The sequence below is a fragment of the Schistocerca cancellata genome, chromosome 8 (assembly GCF_023864275.1).
Source record: "Schistocerca cancellata isolate TAMUIC-IGC-003103 chromosome 8, iqSchCanc2.1, whole genome shotgun sequence".
In the NCBI taxonomy this organism is placed as follows: domain Eukaryota; kingdom Metazoa; phylum Arthropoda; class Insecta; order Orthoptera; family Acrididae; genus Schistocerca; species Schistocerca cancellata.
In genome coordinates this window covers 131919878-131938070 of record NC_064633.1, presented here as the reverse complement: position 1 = coordinate 131938070, position 18193 = coordinate 131919878, and the positions used below count along the sequence as shown (strand labels likewise).

General features: G+C 39.3%; 1 protein-coding gene across 1 annotated transcript in view; it reads left to right on the top strand.

Annotated features, from left to right (window-relative positions):
• Positions 1–648: 648 nt before the first annotated feature.
• Positions 649–18193, top strand: part of LOC126095422 (uncharacterized) — a gene marked incomplete at its 5' end in the record, with an annotated part of 138509 nt that continues 120964 nt past the window's right edge. Inside the window, 2 exons of the mRNA XM_049910219.1 lie at positions 649–698; positions 15840–15919. Coding sequence (XP_049766176.1) covers positions 649–698; positions 15840–15919 — 130 coding nt within the window. The remainder of the gene's footprint in view (positions 699–15839; positions 15920–18193) is intronic.

Below are 18193 nucleotides of genomic sequence, written 5' to 3'. Positions count from 1 at the left end.
TTGCTAGTAACACTTTGCTGTATTTTTTCCATGGTAACGTTCCAACAGACCTTCCAGTAAATCTAAGAAAGTATGGGCAACCCACAACTTACCATGTCACATTAAAATTTCCTTGCATCTCCTACTTACCTCAACCAAGCCACACTCGATAACTGTTCCCTTTAGAACCATCATCTGTTTGTAAGTTTTCCAGGAAAATGCCTTTTTTCCTGTCATGGTTGATCCGAGAAAGAAGTAATCGGACAAGCACCCTTCTCTCTCCCTTTGACATTTCCATTTTGTTATGCATTGTGAGATTGTCTGTTCATATATGCGTGACATCATCCAGAAAATGTTGGAGTGCCTCATGGATGGCCATTTTCTCATCTACAGTGCCAGGTGGCATACTTGTCTGTGGTTCTCACTCCATGGGAAAAGGAGAGAACACACACAAAACTCAGAATTCAGAAAAAAACAAGGAATCCACAAGCAAGTGTAATATGCCCAGGCTGCCTCTTAATCATCACACCATAGTGAATTCTACTGCTTGGTTGCTGTTGGAGGAGCTGCTGTCTCTCCTTTCATCAGATTTCACTTGGTATTGAATGGGCAGAGGACAGCAATGACTCATTACACAGTGGAATGGAACAGTTGATATCAGATTTCTGATACCAAATTGTATCAGCATATTGTAGCTTTCACCCAGTCTGGGCTTCCAGGTAAGTGTATCTGATTCAGGTATGCTTTCACAATGGCCTCTCAGCTACCTAGCCAATAAGTTTAGTAGGCTTGTCTCCATCTAGGCAGTGTGACCTGGGGGTCAAAATGCTAACAGTCACAGGTCTGATATTGGTACATGAGACTGACTGTGATCCTCAGTGGCTCACTAGCGTTGCTTTGTAGGGTTTCAACAAGGGTGTTTTGACCATGGTTACTTAACCAGTGGTGGTGCATTACTAGTGTAGTGCTGAGTATTTATTCTGTTAATTTACTTGTGGTTCAAGAGGGTGCCACTCAGCCACTTCAGTGCATAGCCTTCAGAATACTAACAATGAAGTGAAATAAAAAATATGGATTAAAAGAATTTATTTGAAGAGTAAGGTACACAAAATTAAAATAAGTAAGCAGTCAGCATCTTAGAAAATGGATAACATAGTTCTTCTAAACGAGAAACACACTCACATTCACACATGCACATCTCACACACACACAACTACTGTCTCTGGCCACAGAGGCCAGACTGTGAGTGTCTGCACATGATGGGAGAAGTGATGTTGGTTGGTGGGGCTGAGGAGGAGGCTGGGGTGGGGAGGGGGAGGGATAGCAGGGAAGGCATGGGGTATGGTAAAATGCTGCTTGCGGGAGCAAACGGGCATCATAGGCACAGGTTAGGACAGCTAGAGGAATTCAGTTGTTGGGGGGGGGGGGGGGGAGGCAGAAAAGGATTGAAGTAGAGGAGGTAAAAAAGACTGTAGCTGCGTTGGTGGAATACAAGGCTGTGTAGTGCAGGAATGGGAGCAGGGAAGGGGATATGTGGGTTAAGGACTGGGACTAACGAAGGTTAAGGCCAAGTGGGTTACAAGAATTTAGGATATATTCCAGTAAGTTCCTAACTGTGCAGTTCAGAAAAGCTGGTGTTGGCAGAAAGGATCCAGATGGTGCAGGCTCCCTCCCACAACCATACAAAATACAGAACCAAAATATAGACACATACCTTCCCTCCAAAAACCTTGGCCCCACAGAAGTACCATTTCTTTCCAGCGACCCTACTTTTTGCCCCAGTTCCAAATTCAGCTGGACCTTTAAAGACTTCTCTCTTTCTCCCAGTCCATACAGTGGAAACACTTTTTTTGCCACCAACCGTACCAATAAGATTCAACCCAGAACTAATGCAGAGGCTTGTGTGACCCACTTTACTCCTACATCCAACCGTGATCCACCCCCACTACCCCCCTCCCACCCCCCCACCCCCCAAAAATTACCCCCTGATTACAGAATTTTTTAAACTCACAGCTTGCCTCACCATCATTCCTCAATATGGAAGCTAACTTTACATCTGCAGAAAGAACCACAATGCACCACCGAAAAACTGATCCCAACCTTATAATCCTACCTGCTGACAAAGGCTCCACCACTATGGGTTTGAACCTCAGGGATTAACTGGCAGAAGGACCCTGTTTGCTGTCGGATGCATACACTTACAAACCGTGTCACAGTGACCCCGCTCCATAAATACAGCAGGATCTCCACTCTCTCCTCAAATCCTTAGGACCATCCCAGGACACCTTCCAGAGTGTATCTCTTTTTTTCACGCCTACCACTACCCACACTCCTATCTTTTATATGCTTCCTAAAGTCCATAAACCCAACCACACAGGGTGTCTTATTCTTTCCAGTTACTATGCCCCCACTGATAGAATCTCTGCTCTTGTAGATCAATACCTTAAGTGTATTATCTGTAACTTACCCTCCTACATAAAAGACACCAACCATTTCCCCCACCAACTTTCCATAGTTCTTGTTGCTGATTCCAAATCTGCTGCAACCTCCATCCTGATCACCATGACCAACTGTATCCTCACCCACAGTTACTTCAGCTTTGAAGGCATCACCTATGAACAAATCTGTGTTACACCAGTGAGCACCAGCATGTCACCATTCTATGCCAACCTATTAATGTGCCATCAGGAGGAACCGTTACTAACCACCTGAAGCCTTCACCTGGTTCCGATTCATTGATAACATCTTCGTCTTGATGTGGATGGAAGGAGAGGGCACCCTACCCTCATTCCTCCAGAACCTCAGCACCTTCTCTCCCATACATTTCACTTGGTCCTTCTCTACCCAACAAGGCACCTTCCCCATTGTTGACCTTCACCTCAAAGGTGGCTACATAAGTAACTCCGTCCATATCAGATCTTCCAACCATCAGCAATCCCTCCACTTCAATAGCTGCCATCCATTTTATACCAAGAAGTCTGTTCCATACAGTGTAGCCACCTATAGACAATGCATCTCCAGTGATGAGCAGTCCCTTTCAAAATATACTAAATATCTCTCTCAGACCTCCACAGAATGAAATTACCTTCCCAACCTTGGTACAGAAACAGAGCTCCCATGCCTTATTACTCCAGTTGTGCATCACCTCCAAAAGTCTCACTGCTTGGCCACAAAGGAGAACCCTCCCCGTGACTCAGTATCACACAAGACTGGAGCAACTGAATCACATTCTCCAGTATTGTTTTGGCTACCTCTTGTCGTGCCCTGGAATGAGGAATATCCTACCCACTATCCTTCTCACTTTTCCCATGGCGGTATTCTGCCACCCACAGAACGTACGATATCCTCATCAATCCCTACTCCATACCTGCTCCTAACCTCTTGCCTCATGGCTCATATCCCTGTAACAGACCTAAATGCAAGACCTGTCCCACTACCACTTACTCAGTCCACTCACAAGCATCACCTATTCATCAAAGGCAACACCATCTGTGAAACCAGTCATGTGATTTATAAGTTAAACTGTATTCTACATGGGCATAACAACCAACAAGATGTCTGTCCACATGAGTGGTCACAGCCGAATTGTGGCCATGAGACAGCTGGACCACACAGTTACTGAACATGCTGCTCAACACAATGTTCTTCACTTCAGTGGCTGCTTCACTGTCTGCACCATCTTGATCCTTCCTACCAACACCAGCCTTTCTGAAAAGCTCAAGTGGGAACTCTCCCTGCAGTATATCCTATGTTCCTGTAAGCCCCTTAGCCTGAACCTTCTTTAGTTGTTGTCCTTCACTCACTCTTATCCCCTTCCCTGTTCCCACTCCATCACTACACAGTCTTCTACTCCAGCGACACACCCGCGGTGTTTTTCTCCTCCTCTAATTCTCTCCTTTTTTGCCCCCCCCCCCCCTTCCCTGCCCCCCAACCTCGTGGATGCACCTAACTGCACTACCCTGTCACTGTTTGCTCCCACAAGCTTCACATAACCGTCTCCCACCCCTAACCTGCTAGCCCTCCCTGTCCCCATCCCAGCGTCCTCCTTATCCCCACCACCCAAATTTCTTCTTCCATCGTGCACAGTTGCTCATAGTTGGGCCTTGGTGACTAGGGGCAATGGTTATATGTGTGAGTGATGCCTGCATGAACGTATGTATGTTGTGTACTTCTGAAGAAGGCCTTTTGTCGAAAGCGCACATGTTTAGCAGTCTTTTTGTTGTTCCTGTCTGTGACTTACCATCTCCTTGACATGGTGAATAGCAATCTATCCTTTTCATAATATTGCCATTATTCCGTCCTGGATTTTCCATGGTTTGAGATTACATATTCTTTATTTTGGCCATTATGTATTCCTAATATTGCATTTAAGAAAACTATGAACAAGAAATTCACTGATACTTACAAATTATACTTTGAATTGGGAAGTTTTAATATTTTGGACAGAAACTTCTCTTTTTGTAAGCAAAGCAGTATTAAAATAATATTTTTAACATATTAAATTTGTTTAGTTTAACTCAGTAAGAGTCATTGGGATTAATGTGTATTGCCTGTGGATCCTCTGTAGTTATGGTAACAACTATGTGTAGGCTAAGTGAGAAATACGCCCAGAGTATTATACTGAGTTTGGTGTAAAATTCTTACCTAGCCTAAACCATATTTCATGTTTCTCTAGTAACTGACCAAACAAAATAAATTATTTGTCATAGAAAAACTGCCTCCTAATACATCATGCATTGTAATGTCATATGACAGAATATTTTTGAGTATTTGAAATGGAAGACGTAATGAAGTGGCATCATTTTGAAATATTACCCAAAGGATCACTTTTTGAATTCCTTGGACAAGTCCAGGCCTGTCTAATATTGAAGTGAACTGAAGACATGTATCCACCTCATTTCTATAATATTTTAAGCTTATTGAAGAACTTTACTGCAAAGCTGTTCATGAGTATATGCATTGCTATTTCTGTATTCATAGACATTTGTATTTCAAATATGGAACCTGGAAATAATTCGCATTTCATATTGATCTCTAATAATGCAGTGCGATACACAAAAGCTAACTTTTTCTGCCACAAGGTATTCTCCATTATTCATTAAACCCTTCATTTTACTTTAAAGTGAAAATGTTTTGCTACTTGAAAAATTATGTAAGGTCTGGGCTACATGAAATATGAGCAGTAGTTACTCAGATAAGTGGACTGCTTCAGATGACACTCAGGTAAGCGGATTGCCTCAGATGTTGAGATATGATTTGTGAGTTGACTGACCAATCAAAGAAGAAGAAAAATACCAGATGCCTCAGATGTTAAAATATCAGAATCCTCAGATATTAAGATCTGATATGGGAGTTGCCTGACCAATCTAAGAAGGGGAAATACCAGAGCCAGTAAACTGAAAAAATGGTCACCACACTGGTAAAACTACTATTAACTATTGATAATGCATAGGAAAAGAGAGCACCTTACTCACAAATTTCTCATTGTCTGTTTTGCTGGCTGTGTTCTGTCAGTACCAGAAATGGAAATATGTAAAACAGAATACCCATATCCATTTTGCTCTCTGACATCTGAGATTGTTGAAGGATGACAAATTTAGTTTTGCATGACCATTGAATTCAAAGAACGCTGCCTGTTACTTTCATATATGGTATTGAAGCTCACTTACAGTATCAACAATACAGAACACGGCCTACGCTTGGATTATAACAATTCAGCTGTGACTCCTCACCACACAGCATGCACATAGCCACAAAATCTTTCTTGTTCTCAGTGATCACTCACACTCCAGAAAAGAAGCTATAAATCAATTTCGCACTAGCCACATATAGATTAAGGATCCAGATCAAACAGTTAATTGCAGAGAACGACTTACTATATACACTGATGATTCAAAGCATTATGGCCACTGCCTACTATGAGATTAAATACAGCCAGGTGTTGTTGCGGATATATAATGTGGTAAAGAAAGTGTACAAGTGGAGCAAAGACAAATGGAAGTCATATGGGCCACAAATGGAAAAATCCACAGACATCTCCAAAATGCCAAACTGGTCAGCTGTTTGTTTGCCACTATCATGAGTATCTGTGGAAAGTGGTGGAAGAATAGTGAAACCAAGAGTAAGCATCAAGATGTTGGACATCCACACCTCATCACAGAATGTGGAGGTTGGGGGCTTGCCCTGTTTGGAAAGGAGGATAGGAAGGGATCTGATGACACAGTACAGTATTAGTGCAAGCATAAATTTTTTGGATCCCACCGTTCAGCACATTTTGCTGAACCTGGACTCCACAGCAGATGACTCGCAGATGTTTCCATGTTGACCGATGACATTGTCAATTACAATTGTAGTGGCACAGGATCATCGAGATTGGAGTGTGGATCAGTGGAAATGTGTGACCTGGTGAACAAATCACTTTTCTTGTTACATCATGTTGACAATTGTGTGCGGGTATGTAGTCATTCAAGTGAACAGCTGCACGCAATGAACTCTGCATCACTGATGCAGGCTGGTGGGAGTCAACACCATACTATGGTGGACATTCACTCTGTTTTTTGTGGAACCTATAGTAGTAACTGAAGGCACTGTGAAAGCTGAGGAGTGCGTGTACATTATTATAGACCTCATGCATCCATTAATGCTTGATGTCTTTCCCAACAGTGATGAATCTTTTAGTTCGTGTCACAGGACAAGAATTACACTGCGGTGAGGAACATGGTGGTGTACTCACATTGATGCCATTACCAACAAATTAGCCTGATTTGAACATGGTGGAACACACCTAGGGCTGCAACAGGCTCCAGCTTTGTGTCCACAAACTACCAGCCTGTAATTTACATGCATTGCGGGATCTTTTTGTAGACATCTGGAGTTTTATTTTAAATCATCAGTTATATCAGTAAACAGTCACAGCACCTCTTCAGAATACAACAAAATTTTGCTGATATATGACATTTATTTTCCTTCTTCGTTAGGAGTAGCTAAGAAATTGTTCTAGAATCTTGATTAACTAGCTTGCTTCTACTCTGTAGGAGAATGTTCATCCCAGTGATGCATAGCATCCACTACAGCGGACAGTTGTTAATGGTTGCTTCAGTCTGGGCACTCTGTAGTGGTGGCACAGACAGCTGTCATGCTGAAAGATCTCATCATGGCTGGAAAAGACATCAAGCATGCAGGGATGCAGGAGGTCCATAATAATGTGTACTCAATACACAGGTGTTACAGTGCTTTCAGTTACTACCACAAGTTCCATAGAAGTCCAGGTAAATGCATGCCATGCCTTCATTTATGGTGTAGTGCATGTTTCACATAGCTGTTCCCTTGCATCAACAAGTACCCAGATACAACCATCAACATGATGTAACCAGAAATGTGATTCACTCAACCAGATGACCAATTTCCACTGATCCATGCTCCATGCTCCAATGTCAATGATCCTGTGCCCATTACAGTTGTAACTGACAGTGTCGTTGGTCAACATGGGAACACTTATGAGAGTCGTGCTTACACCAAATCTGTACTGTGTCATCAGGTCTCCCAAAGATCTCTGCTTATCCTGCTTTACAAATAGGGCAAGTCTCCACATTCTATGATGAGGTGTAGACATCCAACATCTCAATGCTTTCTCGTGGTTTCACTATCCTTTCACCACTTTCCACAGATACGATAAGGACAAGCCAACAGCTGATGAGTTTGACATTTTGAAGTTATCTGTGGATTTTCTTTTTTGCAGCCTGGATGATTCCCACTCATCTCTGCTCTGTTTGTCACATTCTTTACCATAACATGTGTCCACAACACAGACCATATTTAATCTCATAGTGGACAATGGCCATAATGCTTTGAATCATCGGTATATATACTGAATAGTTCTCTACAGTTATTTGTTTCATCTGGATCCATAAGCAGTTCATGGCCTGTGCGAAACTGATTTAGAGCTGCTCCGATGGAGTGTGAGTGATTATTGTGGATGACAAAGATTCTGTGGCCAAGTGCATGCTTTATGGTGAGGAGTCACAGTTGAAGTGTTAGGGCCCAAGAGTAGGCACTGTCTTGCAAGTTGTTCATAATGTAATTGAGCTTTACTGGCAAGTACGTAAATAATACACAGTGTTATTTGCATTCAACAGTTGTGCAAAACTAAATTATTCATCCTTCAACAATTTCCAGACTCAGAGACCAAATCAGGCAAGTTAATTCTGTTTTACATGTGTCCATTTCTGGCGTTAGTTTGTCACTTGGTTTTCCGCAGATAAAGTCCAAAGAATTCATTTACTGACTGAATTAATGGGTTTTGGTGTCATCATATATGCATTCCTCATGCCTCTCAAACAATAGAGATTTGAATATCGTCATACCTCATGTACTTTGTTCAAATAATGTCCTGTGCAAACCGGGTAGAGAAGTTTGATTAGAGCTGCACTCTCTCTCTCTCTCTCTCTCTCCAAAAGCAACACACAGTGATATCATTGTGTTCAGCACTAGAAATGTAATCCATGATAATTATGTGGTAGACACAGCAGTCAAACAAAATATAATTTTGATTGAATATGCCACGCTCTTGCAGTCTGTGGTATCATTGTGGAGAGCGATAATTATGAAAAGTCACAGAATATAGGGGATAGAAATGCCTGAGAACCAGCTCCCATTGGTTAACTAACTGCCTAACAGCTGTATATTTCCTGTCAGTCACTCAAATTAAATGAGATAACACTAACACTTCTCCATATAGCGCACTCCACCAAGAAGAGCCATTAGTATTGGATGCCTGTTGTGTTCCATTGTAAGGAAATGACATTAGTATTCTAGGAGCATGTGTCATGTGTTGGGATGGACAATGACACTCTCTCTGAGGAAACAAGCCTTTTACCGAAACAGTCAGAAAAACAAACACAGTATCTATCTGGGCATTAATGCCTTTAGATATTAATGATTAATGTTTTAGACATTTCGAATTAGTGTATTTTTATATTCCTTATACTTTGATCCTTAATTTTTACTGCAGTTACATATTTTCATTGTTTGTACTGAAAATTTTAAAAGTTGTTAGGATGATAGTAAAGCCTGCTGTTAAATGCCCTAAACATAAAAGCTCATCAATCCTTTATGGTCTAATCAGTCCTGTAGTAATGCACAGCCATTTAGTTGTGAGCAGCTGTCTGCGTATGAACTACTGTGAACCTGTCATCCTAGCAAATGTCCTCTGCTTTGGTAAATGTGTTGTGCAAATATGCAGGTTTCCTAGTTCATGTTATCTGATGACTTCAAGTTGGTTGCTTATATGTGCAACGCATAACAAAACTCATTTAATTATTCATTAATAAGCCCAAACTTCACCATCTTTGACCAGGAATTCATAACTCAAAAGTTTGACATGGTAGACATACTCCTTATGTTAGCTGTAGAAATATGCCAAGTGTTAGAAGCAGTACTTTAAGATGTCGGCAAAGAGATGAAAAGAAGTGATGTATTCAGTGGAGACCTTAATCATCCAACAATCAATTAGGAGAATCAAAGTTTTGCTAGTAGTAGGCTTGATAAGACACCCTGTGGAACAGTACTAAATGCCTTCTTTAAAAAGTACCTATCACAGATAGTTCAGAACCTCACTAATAATGGAAATGTATTGCACCTAATGGCAACAAATGGACCTGACCTGTTTGAGTATGTCCACATCGAAATTGGTTTTGGTGACTGTGACTTGGTTGTGACAACAATCATAACCGAAGTACAAAGTACAACTAAAATGAGCAAAATGATGTATATGTTCAGTGAACTAGATAAAAATCAGAAGTGTCATATCTCAGTGAGGAACTTGAAACTTGTAACACAGGGCAGGAGTATGCAAAGGAACTACAGCTCAAGTTTAAAAGAATAATTGGCCATGCAGTGGATAGGTATGTACGCAGTAGAACTGTCCATAATGGGAGATATGCTCCATGATATATAGTCATTGTGAATAAACTTCCAAAGAAACAGAGATTACTGCATCATAGGTGCAAAACAAAACATAGCACGAGAGAGAGAGAGAGAGAGAGAGAGAGATATGCTGAATGAAATGTGTTTGGCTGTTAAGAGAGCAGTGCATGAAGCCTGTAATGACTACCATAGCAAAAATATAGTCAAATGATCTTTCACAAAACTCAACGAAATTAAGGCTGTTAGTGGCACCAAAGGTAGTGTCCAGTTCCTAGTGAATGAGATAGGAACTGAAATTGAAATTGATGGTAGCAAAGCAAAAGCTGAAATGCATAACTCTGTTTTCAAATGTACCTTTACAAAGAAAACCCAAGGGAATTGCTCCAGTTCAATCCTTGCACCACTGAAAGGATGAGTGAAATAAGTATTAGTGTCAGTGATTGAAATCTTTAAAATTGGACAAAGCTCCAGGGTATGATAGAAGCCCTATAAGGCTCTGTACTGAATTTGCAGTTGAGGTAGCCCATCTTCTAACTATACTCTGTTGTTTATCTCTTGGAAAAAACAAAAAAAAAGTGCCCAGTAGTTTGAAGAAAAAAGCACAGGTTACACCTGTCTACAAGAAGGGTAGAAGTAGTGATTCACAGAACTGCCATCGCATATCTTTGACATCGATTTGTTATAGAATCTTACAATGTAATCTGATCTCAATCATAATAAGGTATCTTGACAGAATGAACTCCTTCATGCCACCCAGCATGATCAAGTGAATCCCTGCTCACATCAAGGCAGTCAGGTAGATACAGTATTTCTTGATTTCTGAAAAGCATTTGACTCAGTACCACACTTGCACTTACTGTCAGAAGTACAATTATATGGCATCTCAAGTATAGTTTATGTTGTGTCTAGACAAGACAGTCTAGACACAAGGCGGTGATACCGAAAGGGCACGCGTCAACTCACGCCGACTGGCATGAATTCTGGAACAGGATACGTAATTAATGCTATAAAGAAAAGTACGTAGCTGTGTTCATACTTAACTTTATTCCATCATTGTGGTACATCGCTCTTGGTTATACAAGTGAGACTCTCTCCAGAAATGGTCAATGGCGCCTTGCTAGGTCGTAGTCATGGACTTAGCTGAAGGCTATTCTAACTGTCTCTCGGCAAATGAGAGAAAGGCTTCGTCAGTGTAGTCGCTAGCAAAGTCGTCGTACAACTGGGACGAGTGCTAGTCCGTCTCTCTAGACCTGCCGTGTGGTGGCGCTCGGTCTGCAATGACTGACAGTGGCGACACGCGGGTCCGACATGTACTACTGGACCGCGGCCGATTTAAAGCTACCACCTAGCAAGTGTGGTGTCTGGCGGTGACACCACAGTATGTGATTGGATGGAAGATTTTTTGGTAAGGACGCAGCAATTTGTCTTCGATGGAGAGTCTTCGACAGATGTTGAAGTAAATCCAGGTGTGCCCAGGGAAGTTTGTTGGGACACTTGCTGTTCATATTTCATAGTAATGACCTTGTGGACAATATTAATAATAACCTCAGACTTTTTGCAAATGATGCAGTCATCTACAATGATGTACTACCTGAAAGAAGTTACATAAGCATATAAATATTATGTCAGCTCTTGATAAGATTTCAAAGTGGTGCAGATATTGCCAACCTTTTAAATGCTCAGAAATGTAAAATTGTGCACTTCACAAAATGAAAAAGTGTAATATCCTATGACTATAATATCAGTGAGTCACTGTTGGAATCGGCCGACTTATACATATACCTGGCTGTAACCCACTGTATTGATGCGAAATGGAATGATCACTTAGGTTCAGTCATTGGTAAAGCAAGTGGTACACTCGATTTATTGGTACAATACTGGAGAACTGCAATCAGTTTGCTAAGGAGCTTGCATGCAAGTCACTTGGGCAACCCATTCTAGATTACTGCTCATGTGTATGGACCTGTACCAAATGGGACAAATGGGGGATACTGAACATACACAGAGGGGGGCTGTACTTTTGAGGGCATTTGGGAAAAAAAGAAAAAAAAGTTCCACTCCCGGGATTGGAATGACTCCTTACCCTCTCCCTTAAAACCCACATCCTTTCGTCTTTCCCTCTCCTTCCCTCTTTCCTGAAGAAGCAACCGTTGGTTGCGAAAGCTTGAATTTTGTGTGTATGTTTGTGTGTCTATCAACATGCCAGCGTTTTCGTTTGGTAAGTCACATCATCTTTGTTTTTAGATATATTTTTCCCACGTGGAATGTTTCCCTCTATTATATTCAACTATTGAAAAATAATGACAATTGAGAAGCTAAGAAATTGTGTATTTGATGTTTGTAGCTTCATTTTGTAATTTGTTCCTAATCTAATTTCTGTATCTGTAAATCTTGTACCAGTAGGCTTGTCACGATGCTAAGTCTTTTGAGTGAATCTACAGAGAGTCTGGATCAAATTTACATATTGATCACTATGTTTAAGCACCAAATAATCTTGTTCCATGATTTGTAAGCTATCTTGAGTTTATTTGAAAGTTAAGATTATTTAAAAAGATAGAATAGATGATATTCTTTTGATTTGAAATTAAAGGAGACAAAATTGCTGGACCTTCAGGAGGAAAAATTACAGTACTGCTAGTAGTCAAATATAAAATCACAAAAAAACCTGTTCTAGCTTTCAGAATTATAAGTTATTCCTCGTGGAAGTAAGAGGGAGACTTTGGAGAAGGTTAAAAGGAGAGGCAGGTCATGCAGAGCTAAGCATAATATGGTCTAATAGGAAAGAACTAATAGTTTGGCACACTAGGACAGTTTTTGGTGCATTTATTTGTGTCTTGTCACCAATAATACACTTTTGCCTACTGGGGGTAAATACTGACAAGCCATCCTGTTTTCTTGCAATTTTAATTTTTTTCAATAAATTGTCCTTTTGATACATCCTAATTTGTGTTAATGATGTAGGAGATAACAAAAGATTTAACAGAAGATTCTAAATTATGTCAAGGTATTTTATCTCAGATGTTTGTTGTAACATACCTCTAATTATAGTGTTTGTTTGTCAAATCATAATAGTAATTCTTTACTCAACAGCTTCACAGCTTGTTTGCAGTTGAAAGCTTTGAATTGGAAACACTAACAGCAACACACCTTCAATGAAGTTGATATTTGTTAGTTTACTAGGTGGGTGACATTGCTGAAAAGATCATTCTAATCATAGCATGTGGACATCTTTGTGGGATATTCCATGTGTTAAATAATCCAAATAACAGAACTAAGCAAGATGATTCATTGTGGTAGAATCTTTCGGTGATAACTGCATATGGTATTGCTTATTGTGGCCCTTAGTTGACTTCTTACAATGTTGGATGTTGCATGGTAATAAATAAGAAAAAAAAGCTCCATTATTTTTTTAAATTTTTTTTAAAAAAATTACTAAATATGCATGGGATGTTCTCTGGAAATCTAGCTGCATGAACTTTATAAACATGCACAAAACTGATAGTTTGTGTTGGCTGCAATGAATCTGTTGTGCATTCTCACAAGTAACGTGTATCAAGATGTCTGTTTATGTTACTACGTATTGTCATAGCAACATATTAAATACTTTTGCATGGACAAAAAAACAGGATGAAAGTCACCAAAATTATTCTATCTACACCTGCATTCGTACTCTGGGAGCCACTGTACAGTATGTGATGGAGGTAGCTTGTACCAGTATGTATCATTTCCCTTCCATTTAATATTAATGATCATATCAAGCAGCACACTACTAAAGCTGTATTCGAACATTACAGGATTGTTTCTCCTACTCATCTGCTTTATTTTACATTTTTCTACATTTATAATGAGCTGACACTCATGACACCAAGCAGAACTTGTGTCTAATCCTCTTGTATCTACCTATAGTCATTCAACTTCCTGTACACCACTGCTTCGAAAGCAAGCATGCACAGACTGCAGTTCACACATTCCGTCAGATCATTTACATATATATAGATCAGTAGTGGTCCTAATACATATCCCTGGGGCACTCCTGGTGGTACCCTTGCCTCTGATGAATACTGTGTTCTGTTATGTAAGAAGTATTTGACCTGCTTGTGTATCTAGGAACCTATTCTGTTGTTCATACTTTCATTATCAGTCTGCAGTGGGGCGCCATGTGAAACACCTTCGGAAATCTAGGAGTATAGACTCTGCTTGTTCCCATGTAGTTCGCAGCATATCATGTGAAAAAAGGGCAAGCTGAGTTTAGCACAAGTGATGGTTTCTAAACCCATGCTTATTTGTGGACAGAAGCTTCTCTGTCCCAGGGAAATTTGTTATATTCGAATTGCAAATATGTTCAAGAATTCTGCAGCAAGCTGATGTTAAGGGTATTGCTTGGTAATTTTACAAGTCCATTCTCTTACCCTTCTGTCACCTGCACTTTTTTCCAGTCACTTGGGACTTTGTTATGGGTGAGGAATTTAATGCAAGTTAAGCAAGGGACCAATGCCATAGAGTACTTTTTCTGTTAGTTGGGAAAAAAATCCACTAGAAGATGACTTTCTTTTAAAAGTATAATAGAATGTAATTTTCTACAAATTTGTAATTTTATTTCTATTAATATAAAAACCAACACCAGCCACAAATTCCAAGATGAGCACTGGCCTGCAGCATGTTAAGAAGTGGCCATGAAAGCTTCAACAATTTTATAATGTAAAAATACATTAAATATTTGTTCTCTTTGTCAGTAATTACCCACCATTAAATGCACAAGAATATGATGACATTAAGAAAGTGAATTTCAGGTAATAAGGTTTTATGCATTTTTTACAGTGACTGTTTTCCTGTGTTAAGTCTCATATGTCTGTACTTGACTGTGTGCTGTTGCCTGATCTTGGTTGAGTAAAATAGTGTGTTATTTCTTAATTCTCTGACTCTCCATAATTTAGTTGTATCTACTTTCATTTTAGAGATGTCAGTTAATCTGTGACATTGTGATGAAAAACCACAGTTTCAGAGCTGACTTACATATTATTTAAACTGTTACAGAAATCCACAAAAATTTTTAGGATTATATCATTTGCAGCACAGTCCATTGTGAAACTTTCTTATAGATTAAAACTGTGGGCTGAATCAGAGTTTATAACTGTTACAATTTGTTTCTTGGGCAATGTTCTTAACCAACTGAGCTAACCGGGAATGACTCACAACCCATCCCCACAGCTGCAGTTCTGCCAGTACAACTCACTTATACTTTCCAAACTTCACATAAGCTTTGCTGCATGCCTTGCTTGACTAGTATTACTAGAAGAAAAGATATGACTGATATTTGACTCAACCACAGGTTAGGGGTTTTGGAATAAATCTTTCACTCAGAAGCAGAGTGTGAAATGTTTTGAAACTATCTGGCAGATCAAAGCAGTGCACAGTCTGCTGCAGAGTGAAATATTTGTAATGAAAACAATCCCTGTCAAAAAGCTGTTTAGATAAACCATTAAATAAAATGTGGAGATTTAGTTTATATTCTTAACAATATTTTTTTTCAACTAAATTATCTTGGGAAGCACTTGCTCTGCAACATCTTACTGAAAAAAGAAAAAGAATGGAAAAAAGCTTTATTTACATAGAACACTGAGCTATGCGAGTGTGTGGGTTTTTGTGCCAATAATATGGATATTGTGATACTACTAATACACACACACACACACACACACACACACACACACACACACACACACACACAGAGAGAGAGAGAGAGAGAGAGAGAGAGAGAGAGAGAGAGAGAGAGAGAGAGAGAAATAAATTACCTTTTACATTTATATAAATTCTTGTACAAAGACGAGAGACAGATATTAAAATATTTGATAGTCGTTGGAAGCACTAACTCCTTTTTTATAATTTTCTCAGACTTTGTGACCTTTCTGTATTAATTGTTATAATTTCCTTTTCAGACTAACTTCAACGTTACACAAAACGTCATTTTACAGAGGTAAAATATTACCTGCAAATAACACACTGTCTGAAGAAAATGGTGAGTAACCCTGAGAACAATTCTAACATTGTAAAGATCAGATTAGATGTCTTATAAATCTAATTATATCAAAAAATTAAATTTAGATGGGGCAGTCAACCATAAAGTGGTTGATAAGCTATCGTTGCACTTTGTGAAGCAAGAGACTCGTAATAGATACTGGGAAGAGAAAATCTTTTAACCTTCCCTTATTAAAATCATATAGATACCCTGGGAAAAGAAAATCTTTAATCTTTCCATTTTAAAGTCTTAGAGATGACGATTAACAGGTACTCAAGTCAGAAATCTGTTTTCATACCAAAATCCACTGAGTTGTGAATCAGAAAATTTTAATCTTGATAGAAAACTTAAGTTCAGTGGTACATAAGTTCCACAATCATATTCTCATCATCTGAGAGTATTTTAATCATTCAACAATCAATTGTGAAAATTACTGTTGTGTATGCAGTGAGTATGGAAAAACAGTCCTGAGAAACATTACTGAATGCCTTTGCTGAAAGCTACTTAGCATAGATAGTTCAGACGCCCAATTATGATGGAAATATGTTGGATCTAATGCCAACAAATAGACCTGTCCTCTTTGAAGGTGTCCACATTGAAATTGATATCAGTGACCATGAGGCAGTTGTAGCAACTATGATTGCCAAAGTACAATGAGCAACTGAAACAGCTAGAAGGGTTTATATGCTCATCAAACTAGATAAAGAGACATTTGGGTCTAGAGAGGAGCATTCAGAACTGTGGCTCAGGTTTAAAAGAATAGTTGGCCATGCACTTAATAGAAATGTACGCAGCAGAATGGTTCATAATGGGAGAATTCTCCCTATTGTACACAATCATTGTAAATAAACTTCTAAAGAAACAGAAGCTACTGCAGAATAGGTGTAATTGAAAGTATAAGACTAGCAAAGACAGATACTGAATGAAACATGTTTGGTTGTCAAGAGGGCATTGTGTGAAGCCTTAAGTGACTGTTGTAGCAAAATATTATCTAAAGATCTTTCACAAATTTTTTATAAAGGCTGTTAATGGTACTGAAGGTAATGCCCATACACTCATGGATGAGATGGGAAAATGAATTGAGGTTACTAAAGCAAAATCAGCAATGCTGAAGTCTGCTTTGAACTGTCCTTTTACAAAAGAAAATCCAGTAGTATTGTACCAATTTAATTCTCGTGACACTATAAAGATACAAATTATATTGTTATTGTCATTGATATTGAGAAACAATGGAAATCACTGAAACTGGACAAAGCTCACCCTTGAGCTCCTCTTTTTAACTGTAACTTACTATAAATTCCTTGAAGAGAAAACTGTGTCCAATACTTGGAAGAAAGTGCAGGTCACATCTGTGTACAAGGAAAGTAGCAGAAGTGATCCACAAAACAATCATTCAGTATCATTGACATCAATTTGTTGTAGAATTATAGAATATGTTTTGATCTCACACATAATGGGGTATCTCTAACTCAATTACCTCTTCCATGCCAACCAGCATGGATTCAGAAAACATCGATCTTGTGAAACTCAACTTTTCTCGCATAACATCCTGATAACCATGGATCAAGGCAGTCGGGTGGATGCAATATGTCTTGATTTCTGAAAAGCATTTGACTCAGTAACACCACTATGCTTATTATTGAAAATATGATCATACGGTATGTTGTTTTTGTGGTCTTCAGTCCAGAGACTGGCTTGATGCAGCTCTCCATGCTACCCTATCCTGTGCAAGCTTCATCATCTCCAAGTACCTACTGCAACCTACATACTTCTGAATCTGCTTAGTGTATTCATCTCTTGGTCTCCCTCTACGATTTTTACCCTCCACACTTCCCTCCAATACTAAATTGGTGATACCTTGATGCCTCAGAACATGTCCTACAAACGGGAGTCCCTTCTTCTAGCCAGGTTGTGCCACAAATTCCTCTCCTTCCTAATTCTATTCAGTACCTCCTCATTAGTTATGTGATCTACCCATCTAATCTTCAGCATTTCTCTGTAATATCACATTTCGAAAGCCTCTGTTCTCTTTTTGTCTAAACTATTTATCATTCATGTTTCACTTCCATACATGGCTACACTCCATACAAATGCTTTCGGAAAAGACATCCTGATACTTAAATCTATACCCGATGTTAACAAATGTCTCTTTTTCAGAAAAGCTGTCCTTGCCACAGCCAGTCTACATTTTATATCCTCTGTACTTCGACCATCATCAGTTATTTTGCTCCCCAAATAGCAAAACTCGTCTACTACTTTAAGTGTCTCATTTCC